This window comes from Podarcis cretensis (assembly GCF_951804945.1).
Source record: "Podarcis cretensis genome assembly, chromosome: 2".
Classification (NCBI taxonomy): domain Eukaryota; kingdom Metazoa; phylum Chordata; class Lepidosauria; order Squamata; family Lacertidae; genus Podarcis; species Podarcis cretensis.
In genome coordinates this window covers 103,214,906-103,239,045 of record NC_137171.1, presented here as the reverse complement: position 1 = coordinate 103,239,045, position 24,140 = coordinate 103,214,906, and the positions used below count along the sequence as shown (strand labels likewise).

Sequence of the window (24,140 nt, the reverse complement as noted above, 5' to 3'; positions counted from 1 at the left end):
AAGATAGATTGGTGTGACAGGTCTGCTGCCTTTGAGAGGAAGAATGGGATAGAAATTTAATGAATGAATGAGTGAATGAATGAATAACCAAATGAGGATGCCTCTATCACAAGAATACACAATGTTAGTTGAAGTCAGCCTGAAAGCAACAAAAATTTCTCGTTGCAAAACAAATAATTATTGAAGTATATCACATTTTTTTTCACAGAAGGACTTTGAATTCCTGGAAACTTAATATTCAATGCACATTCCATATTTTTGCACCTTTCAGTGGCAGTGCTAAAGCAAATCGGGATGCACAAGGAACAGCACTGGCTTAAAAGCTTGTCTAGACAGATGCGCTATTGATTGACAGCCTAAATGACAACTAGGATTTAGGTGAAGGACTCTGAGGTTGTTGTTTAAAATATACCTGCACCTGGTATATTAGAGAAGGGAAAAGGAATGATGGGAAAATCTGATATGAAAGACAATGACTGAGTTGGAAACTGATCATTATGCTTTGCAATACATGTAAGCAACCTGACAGATTTACAGTGGATCAGAGCAGCTCTTCGGGGACATTGGTAAAGATAGAACATCCCTGGATATTGCAACAATAATGGCTTGCCGCTTGTACTTTCAGAAACAAATATATATAGAGAGAGGGGGCAGGCAGGGAGGGAGAAATCAAAACTGCATCATGAAAAGTGAATCTAGAAGACTATCTGGCCACTTATATTATACAGATATTTTTTTTAATAAAAACATTTTCAAGAAGTGGTCATCTTAATGTATACAGTGGTACCTCGGGTTAAGTACTTAATTCATTCCGGAGGTCTGTACTTAACCTGAAACTGTTCTTAACATGAAGCACCACTTTAACTAATGGGGCCTCCTGCTGCCGCCGCACCGCCGGAGCACGATTTCTGTTCTTATCCTGAAGCAAAGTTCTTAACCTGAAGCATTATTTCTGGGTTAGCGGAGTCTGTAACCTGAAGCGTATGTAACCTGAAGCGTATGTAACCTGAGGTACCACTGTATCTTTAGATTTCGGACAAAAAAAGAACACCACATGGTGCCTTTTCCTGTAATTGTCCCATGCCTAGGCACATATATCTATGTGCGGGTGTGCATTCAATTGAAAGTTATTAAATGTAAAATGTAATTAAATGGGGGTAAATGTAATGTAAGCCTGATCAAACAGGTAGCTGTTACAAGAAGGCTTAGTCATAAGATTTAGGAGGGAAAGGTGATTTTTAGCTTTTGTATTATGATTGCATACAGTTTGTGTTTTCCAGATGAATACTTACGGAGGGTGCAGAAAAAGGGTGACTGAGAAATTAGCATTTACTTTCTAAGAATTCAGTTTTGGAGAGAAAACATAATTGTTAAAAGGCAGTTCCCTCTCCCCAAGTTTCTGACTCTGTTTGGGACCATTACGTTGGCAATACTCACATCCATATCGTGGAGTAGCATTTTACATGCTATCTCCATATAATGGCATTCTCTCCATGTGATGGAGATCCCTGGAACCATGGCTCTGGAGCACATCAAAGGGAAAGCTGGTGATTTTCAATCACTATATGTCTCCCTGCCAAAGGGAAGGCTCTACCCACAGATTTGTGCAAGCTGCCTGAAAGTTCCAGCAGTTCCATCTGGCTACATACTGAATAAGATGGATTCTTGACTGAATTTCCACGCATCTCTCAGCACATGAGCGAGCGAGTGGCTCCCATATCTACAAAATGCACCCTAAACCAACCTAGAGTACCGAAAGAGGCTGGAAGAAATAGCACATGTTACACCAGGGGTCAGCAAACTTTTTCAGCAGGGCGCCAGTCCACTATCCCTCAGGCCAGACTAGATTTTGAAAAAAAAATATGAAATATATAACCCAGGGATGCATTTTAAATAAAAGCACACATTCTACTCATGTGGAAACACCAGGCAAGTACCACGAATTTCCCAGAGATGCATTTTAAATAAAAGGACACATTCTACCAATGTAAAACCATGCTGATTCCCGGACCATCTGCAGGTCGGATTTAGAAGGCGATTGGGCTGGATCTGGCCCCTAGGCCTTAGTTTGCCTACCCATATGTTACACCATACATGGGAATGTTCAGGTAACACTGAAACAAGCATCCTTACAGAACAGAATATAGAATCAGCAAGACTTTGTGCTCCTTTTTAGTCTCCCGGTTTTCATTTCAGTAAATCAATCCAGCTTATACTTAAAATTAAGTGCTTATGAGATGTCTCACTAACATTCAACAGGACAAAAGAAAATGCTACAAGCCTTTACTGACTCATGGCTTAGGAGCTGTTAATTCATGGTTGAGAGATGATCTCATATGGAAAGGTATATTTCCGCACATGTCATCATCATCATCATCATGGCTAACAGGAAAGGAAGATGGGAATTTCCCCCCAGCAACTTCTGGAAGACCAGACATTCCTCACCGCCTTGTGCAGAAGGAAGAAGAGAACTCACTGTGTGTGTTTTTCCTGCTAGGCTGGAGAAAGAAAATGGAGGTAAAGAAAAGCTTACGTTGGCTTTGATGCCTCGGCTTGATCCGTCTGTAGCTTTTCTCCCCCCTCCACTTCCATAGTGCAATATACAATGCGGTTGGGTGCTAAGGATTTGAGACCTTGGACTTCCATGATGACAACCTATTAAAAGAAAAAAGAAGTAAACCACTCTGGATGACGTTCTGCACTCAGCAATCAGGTCTGGAAACAATGTTTTGAAGACATTTCTATGCCGCTTTAGTTACTGTTTATGACATTTCCGAGAGAGTGTGAGCTGGTGAGGAATGTAGGGGACAGACCTAAGAGGCTGGACATGTCAAAAATAGGTAAGTGAAGTAATGAAAATGGAACAACAGCTCTATATTGATTAATTTTGAATTGATGAATTACTGACAGTCAGCAAACAACCCCCCCAAAACATTAATTAAAATGAATTATCTCCAAGTTCTTAAATGCAGGAGAATTGTTTCCTTTAAAAAAAAATAAAATAAATGGGGCAGAGGATTTGAGCAATCAGATCACGAGGTATCCTGCTTCTAGTGGCTAGGCAGTTCAAGGTGTGGGAAGATGGGTTGATGATGTGGAGTCGATTCACACAACCACTGCTAGTTGAAATTCCTTTTCAACTTGGCTCTCTGCGCATGCCCAGAAAGTTGTACGCAACAGCTGCTGCCACCCACACCCTTAATCTTTTTTTTTTGGCAGGCTGCACATGACTGGCTAGTGACAGGCAGGAAGTTCATGTGTTTGGGAACTTCAAGCAGCTGCTGCAGGCGCCATGGTCATGTGAATTGTCCAAAACTGCATGGTGCAATGCCTTCGCATTATATCTTCCTGACAATCTCTTTGCTGACCACCCAGACGTGCCCTCTAATAGTAAGTGTGCCGTCAAAAGCCATTTCCCAATGTCTCACTGCATCACTCAAGGTTTCAATGAATAGTTTTTGCTTGTGCTTAAGTTCTGATCGATCGCCACCCATGGATTTGGGATACAATTCTCCTAAAGTCACAACTGGCTAGTGGGGCATGGATCACTTGTGAGGCATGAGTCCCTGAACACAGAACGATAGTTCTGTAAGCATATGACTGTGATGTGTCTCATCTCTGCCTGTGGCATGTTCTGATGCTGCCATCTCCTCCCTGCTCCTTACCAGCACCAAATTACATACAGTGGTACCTCGGGTTAAGAACTTACAGTGGTACCTCGGGTTAAGAACTTAATTCTTTCTGGAGGTCCGTTCTTAACCTGAAACTGTTCTTAACCTGAAGCATCACTTTAGCTAATGGGGCCTCCCGCTGCTGCCGTGCCACCGGAGCAAAATTTCTGTTCTCATCCTGAAGCAAAGTTCTTAACTCGAGGTACTATTTCTGGGTTGGCGGAGTCTGTAACCTGAAGCGTATGTAACCTGAAGTGTATGTAACCCGAGGTACCACTTTAATTCTTTCTGGAGGTCTGTTCTTAACCTGAAACTGTTCTTAACCTGAAGCACTATTTCTGGGTTAGCAGAGTGTGTAACCTGAAGTGTATGTAACCTGAAGTGTATGTAACCCAAGGTACCACTGTACAGAAAAAGCAGTGCAGGAAAGTCCTCTATACCTGCTTCAGCACCCCAATGGTGCTTTCCGCTTTCAAAACCGAACTCCATAATTAAGTAGTGGAACAATCAGCAGCATCTTCACTGGGAACTGGGCCCAGTGTTGTGTAACCCAAGGGAAGATGTTGCATTCAGCGTTGGAGTAGCAGGGCATCATATTGGTTTTGCACCCTATGGCACGGACAGTTCCGGAAGAGAGGCTAACAAGCATGTGGGTTCATGAATGAGTATTGCCAGGCAACAGATGTCTCCTTGTGTCTATTAATCTGGGTTAATGGATTTTTGTGCGACTGTTTTTGGAAAGAAGCTGGAGCATGTCAGAGAGCTGGAAGAGTAGAGTAGCTCAACCACCCTTGACTGTGAGACCACCCTTCATGTTACACCGCAAAGAACACACAATTACTATTCAATTCAGGTGAACCGTACATTTCAAAGTATATGTGTGAAGATAAATTGTACAACTTGTACCCGCTGCAATTTTTAATGCTTAGAAATCAAGGTTTCCTGCAAAACGTAGGTGACACCTCTAATTAGCAATGATCAAATGCAAAGAACACAGGGAAAGAAGATTTAGTAATTCAGACACCAGGATAAAAAAAAGCTGTGAAACAACTCTAATGAATATTAAAATACCTCCTCCCAAAAGATCTATTTTTGAACCAAACAAATGAAAAAAAAAATTCCCCTGCAATATGCACAGCAAAGTTTGCTGTCGACTGAAATGAAGAGATGGGGAAAACATATATGGAATGCAAACAAATAACCCTTTTTCAGGTTGGGGAAGGCCTGTAGATCAGTGGTAGAGCATCTATCAAAAGTTCCAGCTTCAGTCCCTGACATTTCCAGGCAGGGCTGGGAATGTCCCTCATCTGAAATCCTGAAGAGCTACTGCCAGCCAATGTAATTGCACAGCACACGGCAGCACCCTATGTTCCTATGCATATGGTCCCATTAATATGACACTTGAACAATGTGGGAATTTCCATAGCAGGGCTTCTTACCATTCTGCTGCTAATATTCCAAGGGATACAATTGTGTGGGCAGACTGATTCATGTGGTCATTTCCCATAGCATGAGCAATGTTGACGTGGGGAATAACAACCAGAGTCTGGCCGCCCATGCAATCGCTTTCCTTCCTGAGTTACTAGGCCAGCATGGGAAGCAATCAAATCTTAGAAGCACCCACACTGTTCAGGTAAGGTTTGAATTACGCTTTTACAGTGTGGGATGTGATACATAAGTAGCAGTCAAGTACAACATTCCTTGTTTTCCTAGAGTGGACATGCGAGGGAATGTTTGGTCCAGCCAGTCGAAAACTTCCTGTTTCCTTCTGGCTGGGACATATTTCCTTTGCATGTGACTAGAGGTGGGTGTGACCTTACCTGTCCAGGTAACTAAAGGACAAGGTACACAACACCCCCTCTCTCTTTGATTTCCACCATCGCTGGAGCAGCAGCTTTTAGCTAGAAATCAGCCAACAGAGGACACTGGGACTATCTCCATATGGGATCCACATGTATATACGTTGTAAATATGTCTGCCTTCAGGGATCCAACTGTGAACTGATGATGTGAGTCTACTTCTTTTATATTCTTTACACAAGATTTTGGCATGTTTATTCTTTTAAGTGGGATATAAGGGAACTTACCAGGAATCTAATATTGAGAGGCTTAAACGAGCCTGCAACCAGCTACCCGCTGTGCGTTTAAAAGGGGAATGTAAATTCTGCTAAGTTATAGAACTTGCTAGCGCAAGTTGGGAAGGATATTAATAAACAATATACCCTCTCCTGCCTCCCTGAATATTCCCACATATAGTCATTACAACAAATAAGGGGCTATTATATTAAAAAGTCATGTTCCTTTTCTCCTTTTTTAACAAATCCCATGTCTTGGCACCATTAGAGTGCACAGTTCCCCACCACTGGCTGCTGCTGGCAAACACGAAAAAGCACATCAAATTGACATCAGTGTGCTGAACTATAGGTTAAGGAGCATGCAACTCAATGCCGGGCTGTCTTTTTCACTTTGTAGCATTTAGTTCCCATTTATTTTGCCTTGCACAAGGACTTTTAACGGGCAGGCAAAGCACATGCAGATTCTCAAACTTACAAACAAACGATGTAGTTCAGAATTCCTTGTGCAGGAAAAAGGAGCCTTAGGCAGTCCCAAGACAGTGAGCATTGAAGTGTTGCTAAAGTCCTATGGAAGGGGAAGCCAACATAGTGTCCTCCATAGGTTGTAGACTATAAATCCTGGTTGTTGGCCAGGCTGGCTGATCCTGATGGGAATTGTAGTCCGCAACACCTGAGTGGCACCAGGCACCACGTGGGCTACCCCTGTTCTATGGAAATCCAGAAGTGCAAAAAAGGGGGTTCTTGATTCAGAATAATAACTGTGCAACAACAACTTTTGAAGCCACCTCAGGTGTCCTGAATGGGATATTTTTAGATAAGCGAGCGATTTTTAATTTAGGTAATTGGCTTAACATTTACACATTCTCCTAACAGACTCCACTAAGAAGGCTGCATGGAACATGAAAGAACAAATCAAAAGGGATGTTAAAGGGATTTCTTTTTGTTGTTGGTTAGGTTTTTCCCCCCTTCCTTTGCTCAAGTATTAGGGGCCTGGTTTCTGTTTTGCTGACCTCTGCCCACAAAGCTTTTCTTTTAAGCTCTGATTAGCTAAACAGTGATTGTCAAGACTTTCTTTTGCTGTTGTTCACTTGCATGAATATTGCCAACATGCCTAATTGATCCGTAGAAAAGCTGTACATTTTACCTCCAGGGAAAAAGACAACACAACGTCTGACTTTGAGAGCTGGTTTTCATTTTCTTCTCCCAGGTCGATGATGGAGGTGTTGTGGCTTCGTTTTAGTTTTTGTAACTTGAACTCGGAGCCACCTTTGGACACTGGCATGCTTTCCAGGTTTGCCATTAGCAAATTGACCGATGACTTCAGTTCCTCAATGTACATGTTTTCCATTTCTTTGGATACAAATTTAGGAAATTTGCGCTCCTGCGATTGAAAGACAAAAGTAAAATTAGGGCATAATCAACAGCATCATGTTAGCACGTATTTATAATTATATTAATTGTTGTTCAATAAAATTTACCCAAAACACTGTTTACGTTATACCAAAATTGTATTAATTAGGCAAGCACTACTGATATACTGATTTGGAAAAAAAATGGTATGCAAGCATACTAAGAAGTGCAATTTTATTATGCATAATTGGTTTTGAAGCTTGATTTTATCTACATTTTGATAATTTTATTATTTCTGCTGTTTTTGATGTCTGTTCCTACCACAATTTTTACTGCGTATTTTATACCATTTTATTTAAATCACTTATATACCTCTTTTGATATATCAAGCAGTGCATATAAATCCTGATATTAAATAAAGGTGCAAACGGGAATTCATCCAAGCAAACATCTCTATCCTATGCTTTCTAGCAGAAATGCCCCACTCAGAGTAGCTTACAAAATTGAAAACGCAACTCCATAGAATAATAATAATATGGGCTAACCAATGAAAAGAGACAGAGTCAGCATTTAAAGCCAGACATAAAAACAATTGTCTGCTTCAGCACAGTGATAGTCTGCTGGAACAAAAATATATTTGGCAGAGCAAAACAGCAAGGGAGGGAACTGGCTGTTCACAGGGCAAGATAATCTAGGTGCACCCATGGAAAAGTCATTAAAATGCAATCTAATAAAAACAGCAGAAGAAGAACCATGTTCACATCCTAGTCAGTATTCAGCTGATAAAGACTCTTGAAGTAAAAGTGAGCATAAGAAAAGCCCTGCTGGATCAGACCAAAGGCCCCTCTAGTCTAAAATCCTTGTGGCCAAACAAATGCCTATGGAAAGACAGCCTGAGGGCAACATCCCTTCTCCCCACTTGCAATTCCCAGCAGCTGGTTTTCATAGGCATATTGTGGAGGCAGAACAAAGGCATCAGTTAGTAGCCACTGATAAAGACTTCCACTGCCTCCAAACATTAACAGCATCATGGAATGCCTTCAGCTGCCAAGAGACCTTGTTAAAATGAAGTGATAGAATACTGCGGTATTAGAAGAGAGTGTGGCGCTGGACCACATGGAAGGGATATCACTCTTCAGTAAAAAAATAAAAGTAAAAAATTAAAGAACTCCTGCAGATAGAAAACGGGCATAACTGGGAGAAAAGTTCTGCTTGCAAGGAGTTTCTAACGCTGGAGAGCATTCAGAAATGTGACCCTTCAACTGGAGCCTGAAGTGTTGCAGTCCAGCCTCTCATCTCATGTTGCTGCAGGCATAGACCAGACCGTAGAAAGGCTGGCCAACACGTATCTCTTTTGGCAGCAGATTGAACATCTAGGTGCCACAGCAGAAAAGGCCCTGCCTGTACCTTGAGAGGTCTGATTTCAGTAAATGGGAAAATATGGGCAAGCTCTGTGCGCATATTTCAGGGGATGGTGGAAAATGTGGGAGCAAGAGTAGCCAAAACTATGAAGGACTTAGGGTGTTCAGTGGATTAAAATGGGCACCTTGGGAAAGTTGCTTTCCCCTTATACCCTCCCAAACTCTTAAAATACTTGACGGATGACCCTCCCATGCCAGGTCTAGCAAAGTCCTCCACTGTCCTTAAGAGTTTAATCTAGGATTTGGATATGACTCTCAGAAATCTCCCTAGTGTTTTTAACACTCTGAGTTGATAATCTTATTATGCTTTTCACAGGCTAATGGTGGCTCTAATAGATAAACAAGGAGAAGGGGGTAACTAGGACTTAACAAAGAGACCTGTTTCAGTGGCCATTCATGCCCTTAGACCCGGGGTCAGCAAGCTTTTTTAGCCATGGGCCGGTCCACCATCCCTCAGACCATGTGGGGGGCTGGACTATATTTTGGGGGAAAAAGAAGAACCAATTCCTATGCCCCACAAATAACCCAGAGATGCATTTTAACTAAAAGCACACATTCTAATGTAAAAACACCAGGCAGGCCCTACAAATAACCCATAGATGCATTTTAAATAAAAGGACACATTCTACTCATGTAAAAACACGCTGATTCCTGGACTGTCTGTGGGCCAGATTTAGAAGGCGATTGGGCCGCATCCGGCCCCTGGGCCTTAGGTTGCCTACCCCTGCCTTAGACTATGGCTACAAGTTTTGTCAACTATAATTTGGTATGATAACTACTCATACAAGCATAGTTTTATATAAAAATAAACAGTCCCTGCATATGGATGTGTTGGAAGCCTAAACTGGTCAGGAATGCATGAAACAGAATATGAAACCTGTTCCGAGCAGAGATGAGGAATTCATTGAGTACTGTCACTGCGTCCAAATCCGTCCCCACAACGATTTTTTCCACCTGTGACAAAAGGAAGTGGAGCCCTTGCTTTCCATTCACAAGTAAACTCAAAGGGAGTGGAAGAACTGGTCTCAGAAGCAGCTCCTTGCTTCCACAGTGGTTCATGCAACATGGTTCTGGATTCATATCATTTTATGTTTGTAACTACTTGGCATCTGTGTGACCTAAAGCAAAACATTTCTAGCGTAGCTCGCTGAAAGATTTACAGAATGCTAGAGGTTTCTGTCAAGCATATGAGGTCTAGTGCTTGTTACGTTGAAAGTTTACTTAGGTTGGAGGTTGCCTTGGAGAAGTAGGCAAGATCTTACTGCCTGCTGAAGAGAGATTATTCTACTATAGAATAACTACGGTCCTCTTTAGTAGGGCCACAATTACTGGTTGAGAAACAGGGGCATTTTCTGAAAAACTACTGAACTCGGAAGTTGCCACTCATTGAATTAATTGGGGCTGTGTGAGGACAATATGTTCGCCTCAACTTCTGAACCATGGCTTAATTTGCAGATGGCTTGGCCAACGTGAGATGTGAACAATTTTTTCCGCAAGCATATGCTGACCAATCAAGTGCACTTATTAATCATTGTTCTCCTAGCCGCTTGCTGGTTCCTGCTCACAAACAATGCAATTTAAAGGCATAGCCAGGGCTGCCAGGTGAGAAAGAGAACAGAACTCCTGTCCAGAGGATGAAATTTTGGCAGATGTAGCTCGTCATTCAAGTTTCATCTGCTGAAATCCCCTCTTCTCTCCTGTTATTAGAGAAGCAAGAGCCCTGTCCTCCTTTTCACCTGGGCAGATGTAGTGCGAACTAACTCATGTTGCATTACAAATGGGAAGAGGCTGGTGCAACTAATGGGGTGAGGGAGGGTGTTTGTGAGGTTGGGGCTGGGTAGGCACACCAGCAAGGGCACTGGATTGACTCTGCTGCTGCAGCAACAGGAACAGGGAGTGATGCTTCAGGTGCTCAAGTCTTGAGGGTATAATCTGTTGCTCCAAGGAAACTAGTCTCTAAGAGCAGTATTTGATGTCCCCCCTGTTAGAATATTCCGTTCCACCTTAAGAACCAATGTGTGGATTGTTGTGTGTCACATGTCTGTTTACACTCCAGCACAGCTTGCTGGGAACTTCCATTTTGTGTATAGCTGTTGCTTATGCCTGCTTGCTTGGACATGAAGGGGAGAAGACATGTTTTCCCTTTTGTCCTGATGTATGCTGAATAAAGGGGACGCAGATGGCGCTGTGGGTTAAAGCCTCAGCGCCTAGGGCTTGCTGATCGAAAGGTCGGCGGTTCGAATCCCTGCGGCGGGGTGCGCTCCCGCTGCTCGGTCCCAGCGCCTGCCAACCTAGCAGTTCGAAAGCACCTCCGGGTGCAAGTAGATAAATAGGGACCGCTTACCAGCGGGAAGGTAAACGGCGTTTCCGTGTGCGGCTCTGGCTCGCCAGAGCAGCGATGTCACGCTGGCCACGTGACCCGGAAGTGTCTCCGGACAGCGCTGGCCCCTGGCCTCTTAAGTGAGATGGGCGCACAACCCCAGAGTCTGTCAAGACTGGCCCGTACGGGCAGGGGTACCTTTACCTTTACCTTTATGCTGAATAAACTGCTTGTAAATATGCTGACACAACCTCTCCTGCCACTTCTGTTGCTTGGGTGTTTACGCTGCTGATTAGAGCGTGCTCCAGCTTCTGAAGCTGGGGTCGCTGATGCTGCTCCAAGGACTGGAGGTTGCCCAGCTTACCAGCCACTGGGCTGGGGCCAGCTGGGGGCTTGCAAATTGCCCCCGTTTCCTTGGATGCATCCCAACATCCCTTACATCATCCTTCCCCACTCAACTTCTGTGAGCCCCAGTGAGCATGGTCAATTGTCAGGGGTGGTGGAAGCTGCAGTCCAAAACATTTTTTGGGGGGGGCACCTGGTTGGGGAATGCTGGGCTACAAGGGATCTCTGAGATGCTTCATGAAGAGCTCCTGCCTCTGCCACTCGGTAAAGGTAAAAATGGTAAAGGACCCCTGGACGGGTAAGTCCAGTCAAAGGCGACTACGGGGTTGTGGCGCTCATCTTGCTTTCAGGCTGAGGGAGCAGGCGTTTGACCACAGACAGCTTTCTGGGTCATATGGCCAGCATGACTAAACCGCTTCTGGTGCAACGGAACACCATGACAGAAACCAGAGCACACGGAAATGCCGTTTACCTTCCTGCCACAGTGGTACCTATTTATTTACTTGTACAGGCATGCTTTCAAACTGCTAGGTCGGCAGGAGCTGAGACAGAGCAACAGGAGCTCACCCCGTTGAGTGGATTTGAACTGCCAACCTTCTGATCAGCAAGCCCAAGAGGCTCAGTGATTTAGACCACAGCGCCACCTCCTGTTATCACATGGAGTTTACAAATTGGTCAGCATATTAATATGTATTGAAACCAGTTGCACAAGTCATTCCACTCACCTCTCAGCCTGTACAACTATGTCATTTTATGTCCTGCCCAATTTTCGCCATGAGTTATTAACACACTTTATATTAATAAGTATTTGACTTTTGCATCCTTGCCCCGGGCCTGAAGATTCATTACTTGTTGCCAGTGAATTTACCCTTTAATGAAGAGAGAATGGGCAGCATGTAACCAAAATGTCTCCATTGGGCACCATAAGAAAGTGCCATATCAGGAATGCCACAGAAAGAGTTTCTCATTAAAAGGCTGCTCAGCAAACAAATGTCCTTTATCTCTGGGAACTTTTCAGCAGCTGATATGAATTCATGTCCCTTTATGACATTTTGAGGCAGGAAACACTGGCTAGCAAACTATTACACTCATCTGCTTTCAGCTAAAAAGTTTTATGATCAGATCATTGTCCCCAAGCCTTCTTCTTTAAATAGACCTTTGATGCTTATTAGCCTTGTAAAGCACTTTCGTAAGCACTGCTCAAACAAGTAAATCAGGTCCAGCTATGGGAGCTCTTCATTAGCAACAAGTAGCAGAGAATTTCAAATCTGGTGACCCAGACATCCCTTTCACTTTTCTGGGCAGCACGGTCTTTCATTCTGTGATTAAATGAAACATGATAAACCATGGGGGAGAGAATGTAGCTGAGCACTAGCTTGCATGCCAGTGGTTTAATCTCCACCATATCCAGATAGACAAGGGGAAAGTGCCTGTCTTAAACCCTGGAGAGCCATTGCCAGTCACACTTAGATGGGCCATCAATCTGATTTGGCGTACAAAAGCTTCCTATGTTCCTATGACTCCTGTAGCCCTTTTGTGGATTTCATCGACAGTGCTACATATAGAACCTAACATATAGGATTGCTACATAGCCTACCAGAGGATGTCCCCTTCAGGGAGGCCTCCTATTTAATCAACACAGTTCATTATCTGTGCGTGCAGCAGGAAGAGTCAAGCTCTCCTTCTCTCCTTTTGGCTATTATTGGTTGCCTCCAATGGCAGCCTCTCTTAGAGTAGACACACTGAAATAATAGACACAACCAGTGCTTTTTTTTCAGCCAGAGAGCAGTTCTGGCACCTCTCAGATGGGTGCCACTCTGGGCCAATGCTTCCCTTGCCTGCTTATTGTCTTTACATACTTTGGAGAAGCCCCAAACAAAGTCAAAAGGGAAGCTGGCCAGCAAGTCAGCACTTTTTTTATATATAGACCATCTAGCTCCTAGCCACTCCTAGTCATGACTGGTTAAGCTACGGAGCGGGGCCAATTCATATTTCCTTTTCTTCAATCCGTCTCTCGTGTAGCGGTGGTGGGCTTTGTGCTTTCCAGTCAGGCCTCTACCATTGCACACATGCATGCATTAAGAGGCAAAATACCAGTGTTATCCTAGTTACTGACATAACAATGAAGAAGAAGAAGAGGAGGAGGAGGAGTTTGGATTAGATATCCCGCTTTATCACTACCCTAAGGAGTCTCAAAGTAAGTAACAATCTCCTTTCCCTTCCTCCCCCACAACAAACACTCTGTGAGGTGAGTGGGGCTGAGAGACTTCAGAGAAGTGTGACTAGCCCAAGGTCACCCAGCAGCTGCATGTGGAGGAGCGGAGACGCAAACCTGGTTAACCAGATTGCGAGCCCACTGCTCCAAACCACTACACCACACTGGCTCTCCAGAAGTACCTAGCTAGCTGAATTCAAAATACCCAGTAAGAAAAGCTGACTTCAAACCATCCTTGCAAGCTAATTACTTTCAGTTAACTCTAAAATGTAACCTGTTATGCTCTGCGGGGAAGCAGAATCTGTAGCAGAGTGCCACGATTCACATGTGTGGCATCTGTGCTGTGACATCTACTGAAGTAGACACAGCATGCTCTTTGAAATATGCTCTGTCCTGAGCAAACAGAGTGAGCATTAGAACCCCACAAATTTGCTAGGACTCAAATCTCATAAACGCGCCCTGTGCATATGCATAGTCCTTATGGCGACTCGGCCCTCCATATATTGTCAGAATACAGTTCCCATCAGCCCCATCCAGCATGGCCAATGGCCAGAGATGATGGGAGTTTACAGTCCGACACCATCTGAAGGGCACCAGGTTGGGGAAGGCGGGTGTGATTGAATGCATCACTTGGGTATCATTCTCCAAGCATGTCTTTGCCTTTGACGATTTGTACTGTGTGTTTCAGCAATCAGCAGCTTCACGAACAAAGTTCAGTTCTGGAACGGGTTTTAAAAATCAAACTTCTGTAGATGATCTTTGAGAAATGTCTTCTGACTTAAGACATAAAAGACACTAATGACATTAAAAATATGTTCATAAAAAGGGCTCCTGGCAATAAAAAATAGAGCTATAGTTCTCTTAGGAAAATGCCTTTAAGCAAGCTGGATAAATATACTCTGCCAACATTCACTGGAGGCAGAATTCAAGGCTTAGTAAAATGCTTTAGCATTAAAAACAAAACAAAAAACCCTTCTATTTTAAAAAAAAGCTTTTCTATCAGGCAAATTAACAAGGAGCTTCCCATTCCAAGTTCAAAGCTTCAGAAACCTTTGCTTTTTATCAATTTAGCCACAACCATATCTAGTAAAAGCTTAACAGTGAAACTGATAATGATTTGCCCAAGGTCAGCCTGTGAAATTTGAACTTGAGGTTCTCACATCCAAGCCCATGACATATGTCATGTCATGATGCTCCTAGCCTGAGACAAAGGGACATTTCAAGTACCTTCAACCTGGGAGTTGATCATTCATTGTTCTGAAGAGTTGCTGGATTGGAAAGGTCCCTGACTTAGGTGACAACTTGTATCTAATTAGATTTTGTCAGCACTTCTTTCAGAAAGCCCATATTGTATTCCTGTTTATAAAGATTAATTAATGTGCATATTTTTTCCTGTTATCTTATTAGTATTCATATAAAAGTATGGTTAAACAGTAAGATAAACAAACCAAATTACCATCAGTGTGTTCCCAAAAGGAGGCAAAATTAGGATTTAACTTCCTTTTGGGTATTATGCAGTTTCTTAATAAATATGGAGTAATAATGTACTCAAGGAGAAAGAGGGCAAACCTTCCACTTTAAGCATGGGTGGAGAAAGAATGAATATATGGTTTCCGCTGTTAATTTTTGCAAGCATCCACTTTGGTCTACTTCATTTGTCCATATCTTTAAAGTGGCCTTTAATATATTTTTTTTGGAATTCCTGCCTGCTGTGATAATGACTTTGAAAAGCAGAATGCACAATGCAAGGGCAAACAGGGGAAGTGAATGGTGTTCCTCCAAAATGCTGGCGGTAAACAATGAAGCACAACAGCCATTCATAATACACAAGCTCAGTTGGGTGCCTCATGATTGCTTTGCTGAGAAATCGCCCTGGAAAAGCCCCATCTTCTGAGATTCCTCAAAGAAGCCCGGCAAATGCTGGTACGTAAACAATGAGCGAGGCATTTATCCTACAGGGATTTGTGGTTTACTCTGGAGGGACTTGTTGTGCATCTGCGCTTCTCAGTAATGAACTGGAGGGGCCTGGAATTGGTAATATATTTAGCTTCATGGGCTGTCAAAAACACTAAGGATATATCTGGGCTTGTAAGGAAAACACTACATCATATTTGTTCTTGCAGATGGGGAGGCTGGGACGCAGATTCCGATTTTTCTCTCTCCCAGAAGAGTGATGTGACACAGCAGCTGGTGAGCCCTCCCTACCATACCTTACAGGGTTTTCCTCATCCTCCCCCAAACTGGCTCAGCAGCTCAGGATTTGGCAGTGCCCTGGGGGACGGGTCCCAGCTCAGTATCAGAGTCTAGGCTTTGCAGGCTTTGCAGACTCAATCCCCAGCATCTCCCAGTGGCAGACTTTGTTGGGAATGTTGTTACCTTGGCGATCTGATCTGCCATTTGGAGACGTCCGTCAAGCTCCCGCCTAATTTGTGCGGCTTGTTCGTCTGGATTGTCCAGCTGCACAAAAAGAAAACAAAATAATTAATACTGTTATAGCAATAATGAAAGGGGGAAAAGCAGTCAGTGATGGAAGAAACAGTATTACAGCATGCCCGTCTGTCAGTCTGTCTATCTGTCTATTTGTCTGTCTGCCTGTTTGCCAGCCTGCCTGCCTACCTATCTGCCTATCTTTCTATCATCTATCTAACATACTTTTTGCTCTATAAGACTCACTTTTCCCCTCCTAAAAAGTAAGGGGAAATGTGTGTGCGTCTTATGGAGTGAATGCAGGCTGCGCAGCTATCCCAGAAGCCAGAACAGCAAGAGGGACTGCTGCTTTCACTGTGCAGCGATCCCTCTTGCTGTTCTGGCTTCTGAGACTCAGAATATTTTTTTTCTTGTTTTCCTCCTCCAAAAACTAGGTGCATCTTATGGTCTGGTGCGTCTTATAGAGCGAACAATACGGTATCTATCTATCTATCTATCTATCTATCTATCTATCTATCTATCATCTATCTATCTATCTATCTATCTATCATCTATCTATCTATCTATCTATCTATCTATCTATCTATCATCTATCTATCTATCATCTATCATCATCTATCTATCTATCTATCATCTATCTATCTATCTATTTATCTATCTATCTATCTATCTATCTATCATCTATCTATCTATCTATCTATCTATCTATCTATCATCTATCTATCTATCATCTATCATCATCTATCTATCTATCTATCATCTATCTATCTATCTATCTATCTATCTATCTATCTATCATCTATCTATCTATCTATCTATCTATCTATCTATCTATCTATCATCTATCTATCTATCTATCATCTATCTATCATCATCTATCTATCTATCTATCTATCTATCTATCTATCTATCTATCATCTATCTATCTATCTATCTATCATCTATCTATCTATCTATCTATCTATCTATCTACCATCTATCCATCTGTTTTGTAAGATGCCAGGAGATGTGAAGCAAGCATAAATAAAATATAGACATAGCACTTTTCAAAGTTTTCTGCACTACTATTGATGCTGTGTACTCATTTGCAGCCTGTTGCACAATCTATCAGACACACAGCTTTATCCCTCTGTGTCTTACAAATAGCTGCGTTTACTCTTTCCTGCAATATTTAACTGTAAAGAGAAAGGCATCTAGTGTCAGAAACTCCAAGGAGTTGTACCATCTCCCCAAAATGTCTTCCTTCATAAATGCCATTATGTGTTGTTTTTGTCGTCGTCTTCTTTTTGTTCAACTTCTCTCACCACCAAAGGAACACAAGTGAATAGTAAAGAGAACCCGCACAAGCAACGCTGACACAAATCCCCACACGTACATTAAGTAAAATAGAAACATCGCCTCCCGACCCCACGCCATCCCCACCCACCACGGCCCCTCCACCTCTTCCCCCCTTTTCTTCCTAAGGTAACCCTAATGTCTCAACAAATGAGACTGACCTATGGAAAATGTAACTTGAAAAAAGAGACATTGCGCATACCTTTGTAAACCAAGAAAACTTTAATAATAAAAAAGAGATACTGACTAAAAACCACTTTTTATTTCATTTTTCACTCTTTTTTCACCCCACCTGCCCTGCAATACGACCTCCATTTATTTTACTGGGATTGTTCTATGTCCTGCTCCTAAGAGGAACCTTAATTAAAAATACTCTCAAGTGAGGCTCCAAACTCATTTGCTTACTAGGTACAGGGATGCCCAGCTTTTCACCTTTGACTGCATGAACTGCTCTGTGACTTGCCTAGAAATATCCAAATTATAACCATGTTATGTTTGTGTGTGTGTTTGTGTGTGTGCATGCTAACCATCCCAACAGATTATTACCATTAACATCGTTTTTTGCTTCTGCAAGAAGAGCTGATGCCTTATTTTACTTTCGCAAGACAGCTGCTGCCATTCTTCACTATCAAATGCCAGTTATGCCTTTTATAAAGAGAAAGAAAGCTTGACTGCTGAAAGGACATCATTGCTTAAATGCACACCCCCACAAACATTTTTATTAAAGGCACGGAAAGCTGATAATGTCTACTTTCTGAAAGTTCAGTCATGATGTTCCTTTTGAGACCCCTCCTTTTCCACTCTGTGCAAGCTTCTTATTATTATATCACCTACTGTCTGCAGCGAGAATGCACCACTTTTCCAAGTAACTTTCAGCCTAGTCCTACACATGCTTGCCCAGAAATAAGTCCCACTGAGTTCAACTGGGCTTACAACGTAGTAGAGTATTCTCAGCCTATCATTGCCAGAAGCCTTCCATGTATTTTATCTTAATTATTGATCAGTTCACCTCCTCTCCCCTCAGACTTTGCAAATGCCGAAGCTCTCAGCGATCCCTTCTAGCTATGGGAGAGGAAGAGAGAGAGAGGGGGAAAAGAAAGAAATCTCCCGGAGCGCTTTGTGTACAGTAGCACTATCTTTGGTGACAGGTCTCCATAAAACACTTTTATAAGCCGGCTTGGGGTTGCTGTAAATACCACCCTATATTTTATCCTTCTCGGGAGACAAATTGCTCCACACAGCAAGCGCTTGCTTGCTTGGTGCAGTGCAGTGCAGTCTGGAAAGTTACAGCCGCAGGAACCATTACGGTTTCAATTCCCAATCTGACTAGACATGAGCGCTTAGGTTATAGTTCCCTGAATGTATTAGACTGTGCCATCTATCCATCATCGCATTGCTGAACCTGCAAGCTGCACCAGCTGCTTCTTTACACAAGCGCACAGGCAGGTGTGCGGTAAACTGTATTCGTAAACTCAGGTCGCGTTTCTGCACGCATGGGCGGGTTCCTGGCTGCTCCTGGAAAACGTCTCATTCCAATGCTAAGGATGTTGAAATGTGGGAAGGGGCCTATTCTGCTTTCAGTGAGAGTTGCAATCAGGTCCTTGTCTAGCAGAAGTAGCAACCCCCCTCTGTCACTGCACTATTGTCCCCTGTGTAAGAATGCACTACATAGACATTCCTATCTACCGCATTGAAAAGACATATTGCTGTCTACTGCCTCCGTATTTCAGTAAAGTGAAGGATAATCCTACAGTCATGGTGCTTTCTTTGGTAATTCAAAAGCTTGTTATTCTGAGCTCTTTTAATTGAGGTTAACTGCACTGCCAAAAATAAACTTGCAGGCTATATTTGGAAGGGAAGGGCGCTGTTTTGCTTGAAACATGTCCTCTTGCTTTCCTTACTACCGTAGCACCTTTCATTTTGCAGGCATTTTCAAAGAACAATCTCCACAAAACGAGGGCCAATCATTTCTGTGGTGATGTTAGTTCCAAAGTAGCATCCTCAGGTCAGTGCTCAGACAACAAATGCCTTGGCCCTCCGTGATTTAGTGGACCACAGGGACACTGCTCTCAGGTTTGCAAGGACATCTCCTACAGCTGCTGGCAATGACATTTCAGCTTCTGAAGGAAAGCAGGACATCAAGCACTGACACACTTTTTATGGCAACTCAAGGATTACATCCGTGTCTTGAACTAATGGCCTGGAAGCACGTTCCAAAACAACATTAGGGCTACTTTTCAGAATAGTGTCACCTCTGATTCAAGATCCATATACATGGCCTATGAGACACATGTTCCCACCAGATTTGTTTTCTATCAGAAAAAAAGCCCAGACACTGTAGGCTGCTTTCAGAACCTCAGCAGGCAATGCAGTTCTCACATTAAGTCTAGATGACTCAGGAAAAGACGTCAAGGAAATGAAGCTTAGTAAAACAAGGTTAGTCTCTCTCTCTCTCTCTCTCTCTCTCTCTCTCTCTCCCGCCCCAAATCTGCAGCAAACTTGCCTAGATTTGGTGGATGAACTGATCCCACCATAATTCACAATTATGCAAATTATGACCAAGTTATAAATTTAATGTTAAGAATTGCTGAGGTCAAAAGTTCTCCATTATTATGAGATTCTGAAGTATGTTTGTAGTTAAATTTACTGTAAAAGAGCTCTAAAACATTTTCTTCTATATTTTCCTTTTTTTAAAAAAAGGTAAGAGCCTCTCTGAGACAGAAGCTTCTCTTGCCGCAAAGCTTTCAAAACCAGGTCAGAAATGTCACTGGAAGTGGTGCTTTGTGGTCACGTAATGTTTCCAGGAGCTGTGCATAAAAAAGGTGGCTGCCCGCACATCATACAGAAACCACAGATAAGGTCAATGGGATAAAGTCAATAGAAAGTGCCACAGGGCTGTCAAATTATGGGAAGCAACTCTTCCTAGATGAAGCTTCAGTTTATCTTTGGCTGCTGTGTGACTCTATTTCACATATGTCACAGTATGTGCCTATTTCATTTGTGCTTTTATGTACAATCATTGTAGTCAGTGCTATTTTTCCAGAAAAAGAGGTGCCGGAACTCACCATGAATGCCTCCCTTGTTCTCCCCAAAATAGCAATGGTACCCACCTGAGAGGTTGTCTTATATTGTTATTTCTATCGATTACGTTGGCTACCTCTGATACTTTATGCTTTTTTGCATAATTTCCAGGGGTCCCCTCCTTTGCAGTTTGTGCCCCCATTATGCTGACCACACAGGCCCAGACCATATAAATGAACTTACAATCCATCTGAGCTTTAGCTATGGAAATATTAAAGTTTATTGGATTGAAGTCAGGCCTCTTTATGCAATGAGAATTACAGACATATTAGATTTGACTTACAAACTAATCTCAAATTTCAGCTGCATCACTATATTTGGCTAGATTTGATGGCAGGAATATGCAGTCTGCCCTGTCTAAGAGCCTGAGGCAGATAACAGCATTAGAGACAGAAAGAAAAGAAAATAGATCTCTATCTTGCAGGCACACACTGAACATATTTCTTATCTTGGAATTATGGTATTATGGCCATATTGAGGATGGGCAATTATATTATACTGTACATATTATTATATCCACTGTGGATGCAAGTTTTAATTGGTTTTAATGGCTACCAGCTTGATTAACAAGCAATGAACGTGTTTATTTGGCAAGGCTTATTTTAACCTCAGTTGGCAGGGCCGATCTTACCATTCGGCAGAGTGAGGCAGCCACCTCAGACAGCCCATTTTGTGTATCATGGAAGGGTGGAAAATTATTTATTATATTTATTATTATTGAATATTGACTGTCAGGGAAGGAGAGAGGGGCGCTTGTGTGATTTTCTGCCTCAAGAGCCAAATTGTCTAGCTTCAGGTGCTATGCATCTGGATAGCTCAGTTGGTTAGAGCCTGGTGATGATAATGCCAAGTTTGCAAGCTTGAACTCCATAAAGGACAGCTGCATATTCCTGCATTGCAGGGGCTTGGACTAGATGATCCCCAGGATCCCTTCCAGTTCTGTGATTCTATAATCAATGCAACACTGTGTAGCAAGGATAGGAAGACAAATTGTATCAACTCTTGCTTTCTTCATCCTTGGCCACTGGCCATGCTGGCTAGGCCTGATGATAGCTGGAGCCCAAGAACACCTGGAGGACCACTGGTTCCCCATCCCTGCCATATAGACGACAGGAGCGAACCAGCAATAAATCACACTGTGCATGTTGGAGTTAACTCTTTATTAGCAGAAAGTGTCAGGCCTTATGAGCACAGCAAGTAACCTCCAGTAGGTCTTGCCCCCATGAAGCAGCTGCTGAGACTGAAGGTACAGCTGCCTAAGTCCCCTCCACTCCAGGATTTCCCCCAACCAATCTGAGACTGCATCTGGGTGAAGCTAACTTCTCTGTCCTTTTCATGCCTCTCCTGGTTCTGGGAGACCAGGGAGGAGGGGAGCTAGTCGCAGCAGGAGAGGGAGATATATGAACCTCTTCACCAGATGGACTCATCTCTGCCTCTTGGCCTCCCTCCTAAATCAACTTCTGCCTCTGATTCTGGACTGTTCTCCACCCTACCTTCTACATGGTCACTAAACACTGTTGCATCTTCAGCTTCCAACACCTCCCTCCCCAATCTTCTCCCTCTGACCACTCATTGTTGTCCCACCTCCAGTCCCCTGGCTCTGAGCCTTGTTCCCCTGGAGGTTCCTCAGCTGGTGCCTCCCACCACTCCTCTGCGTCCATCCAGTCCCTGACATTGAGAACTTGGTCTCTATGGTAAGTATTAATACTCCTATGCAAAAAATTATTCACCAGACCCGATTTCATTAGGATTGTCACCTGACCAGAAACCTTACCCCACCCCAGCCTGGCTTCCTTCTGTGCCTTGAACAAGAGCTTGACCTGCAGAAATCAGCAGGTAAAGCTTTCCACGACAGAGATAATTTTCCACATAGCTATGCAGAAGCTGAGTATTTATAATAAATGAAGTCATTCGCTCATATGGATGTGCATTGTTGGTGCTGGCAAAGAGGCTGCAACCTGCTGTTACTATTAAATTTTCTTTATTATACCAGCAAGCATCCTCCTTCTTCATCTATTTAACGATCAAAGCCTGAAGTACAAAAATGAGCAAAAGCTATGAGAAAGAGGAGACAATTTGGTAAGAGCCAGAGCTTCTTCCCTTCGTTACTGAAATCTTATTTCACAGTTCAGAGATTTCAGGCCTGTGCCTGGCTGTACTATAATAAACATATTCCCAAAGCTTCAGGCAATTGGTCCACCTTTTCTGAATGCTAATAGCAAAGGGCAAAACAGCTTTATTACTATAAATAAATTTGGCTCTGCTTGTGGAATCTATATATTTTTTTAGACATCGTGCAATCAAATAAGTGTCAAGTTCTGAATAGTACTTGCAACTCTGTTTACTTGGAGGGTGTTTTGTTCATTTGCTGTAGGAAAACTATGTATTCATTCATTCATTCATTCATTCATATTTGTAACCTTCCTGTATCTCAAAGACTTGAGACAGCACAGGCATTTAGAAGGTATTTGTGTATGAATGTGTGTGTGGATCTGTCTAACTGTGCTTACAGGACAGTATCCTAATAATAATAATAATAATAATAATAATAATAATAATAATAATAATAATTTATTTATACCCCGCCCATCTGGCTGGGTTTCCCCAGCCACTCTGGGCGGCTTCCAACAAAATATTAAAATACAGTGGCCTGTTAAACATTAAAAGCTTCCCTAAGCAGGGCTGCCTTCAGATGTCTTCTAAAAGTCTGGTAGTTGTTCTTCTCTTTGACATCTGGTGGGAGGGCGTTCCACAGGGCAGGTGCCACTACCGAGAAGGTCCTCTGCCTGGTTCCCTGTAACTTGGCGTCTCACAGTGAGGGAACTGACAGAAGGCCCTCAGCGCTGGACTTCAGTGTCCAGGCAGAACAATGGGGTGGAGACACTCCTTCAGGAGATACTGTAGAAAAGTATCTCCCATCAGTTATAATATCTATTAAGCTATCATCCCCAAACCAGAAGAAGAACAGAACTAAACCTCTGTACTATTAAACTGCATTGCTTGAATTGGAAATAGGATGGGCTCTTTATTTTCATATCTTACCTGTATTAACTGAGGTTTTTAACAATGGGTTAAAAAACCCCAGTACAGCAGATAATTCAAATGAAGCAGCTGAAAGCAAATTGTTTGGCTTTCAGCCTGGGTTTGACACTGCAGAGAAATTCACATGTTAAGATGTGCCCTGATAATTATCACTGCAGATGGTATCTTTGAATGTCCTAACCTGTATCATGCTTAAGCATAATGACAATTCACTGAACCACTGCGAAGAGAAAGATAAGTCTCTGCTTAATATCAGTGCCTTGATCACAAAAGCGTTGATGGCAGGAGAGGGCAAAGTGAAACATACAGCATTTTAAAATCTCGCATAGCTCATTGTTTAAAAGCCCTTACCCATTGTTATTATTTTAAAACAGCCTCGGAACAGGAGAATGCCCTTGCTCACTTACGAGGGAAACCTTTTACCCCATATTTTCTCTTTCAGAATGAATTTCTTAAAGTCATTTCTAAAAAAATTATACTTTCAGTCTCTCTCCACTTCAGTGCTTGTATGACATTTACTATTAATGTTTACACCTGAACTATGCCTTTGTGTTGGGGAAAAGGGGTTTTATGTTCAGTTTGTATCTCCCCCATAAAAAATAAAGTAAAAATACTACTACTACTACTGCAAAACTCCTAGATCCAAGGGCACTTCCAAACAAACTGTTTTCTGAGCATTCATTCCGATTTGTTTCCAGGGAAGTTAAAGAAGGTGTTGTGTGAAAACAAGTGCTATCTCACCGTTTCCAGTGCATTTTCTTGTCACCTTCCTTATTGCTAAAAGCCACTCTTTGGGGGAAGTGGATTTTCTGCACAAGACCTTCCAACAAACTATTTAATTTGATGGTTTGTGATGGAA

At 42.6% G+C, this 24,140-nt stretch overlaps 1 protein-coding gene across 13 annotated transcripts in view; it reads right to left on the bottom strand.

Moving 5' to 3' along the window:
- The window catches only part of CADPS (calcium dependent secretion activator), a 334,379-nt gene that overhangs the window by 203,380 nt on the left and 106,859 nt on the right, over window positions 1-24,140 (bottom strand). For all 13 annotated transcript variants that reach the window (XM_079958109.1, XM_079958115.1, XM_079958104.1 and 10 more), the window contains exons 4-6: window positions 15,773-15,853; window positions 6,890-7,126; window positions 2,534-2,655 (exon numbers count right to left, since the gene is read on the bottom strand). In XM_079958109.1, coding sequence (XP_079814235.1) covers window positions 2,534-2,655; window positions 6,890-7,126; window positions 15,773-15,853 — 440 coding nt within the window. The remainder of the gene's footprint in view (window positions 1-2,533; window positions 2,656-6,889; window positions 7,127-15,772; window positions 15,854-24,140) is intronic.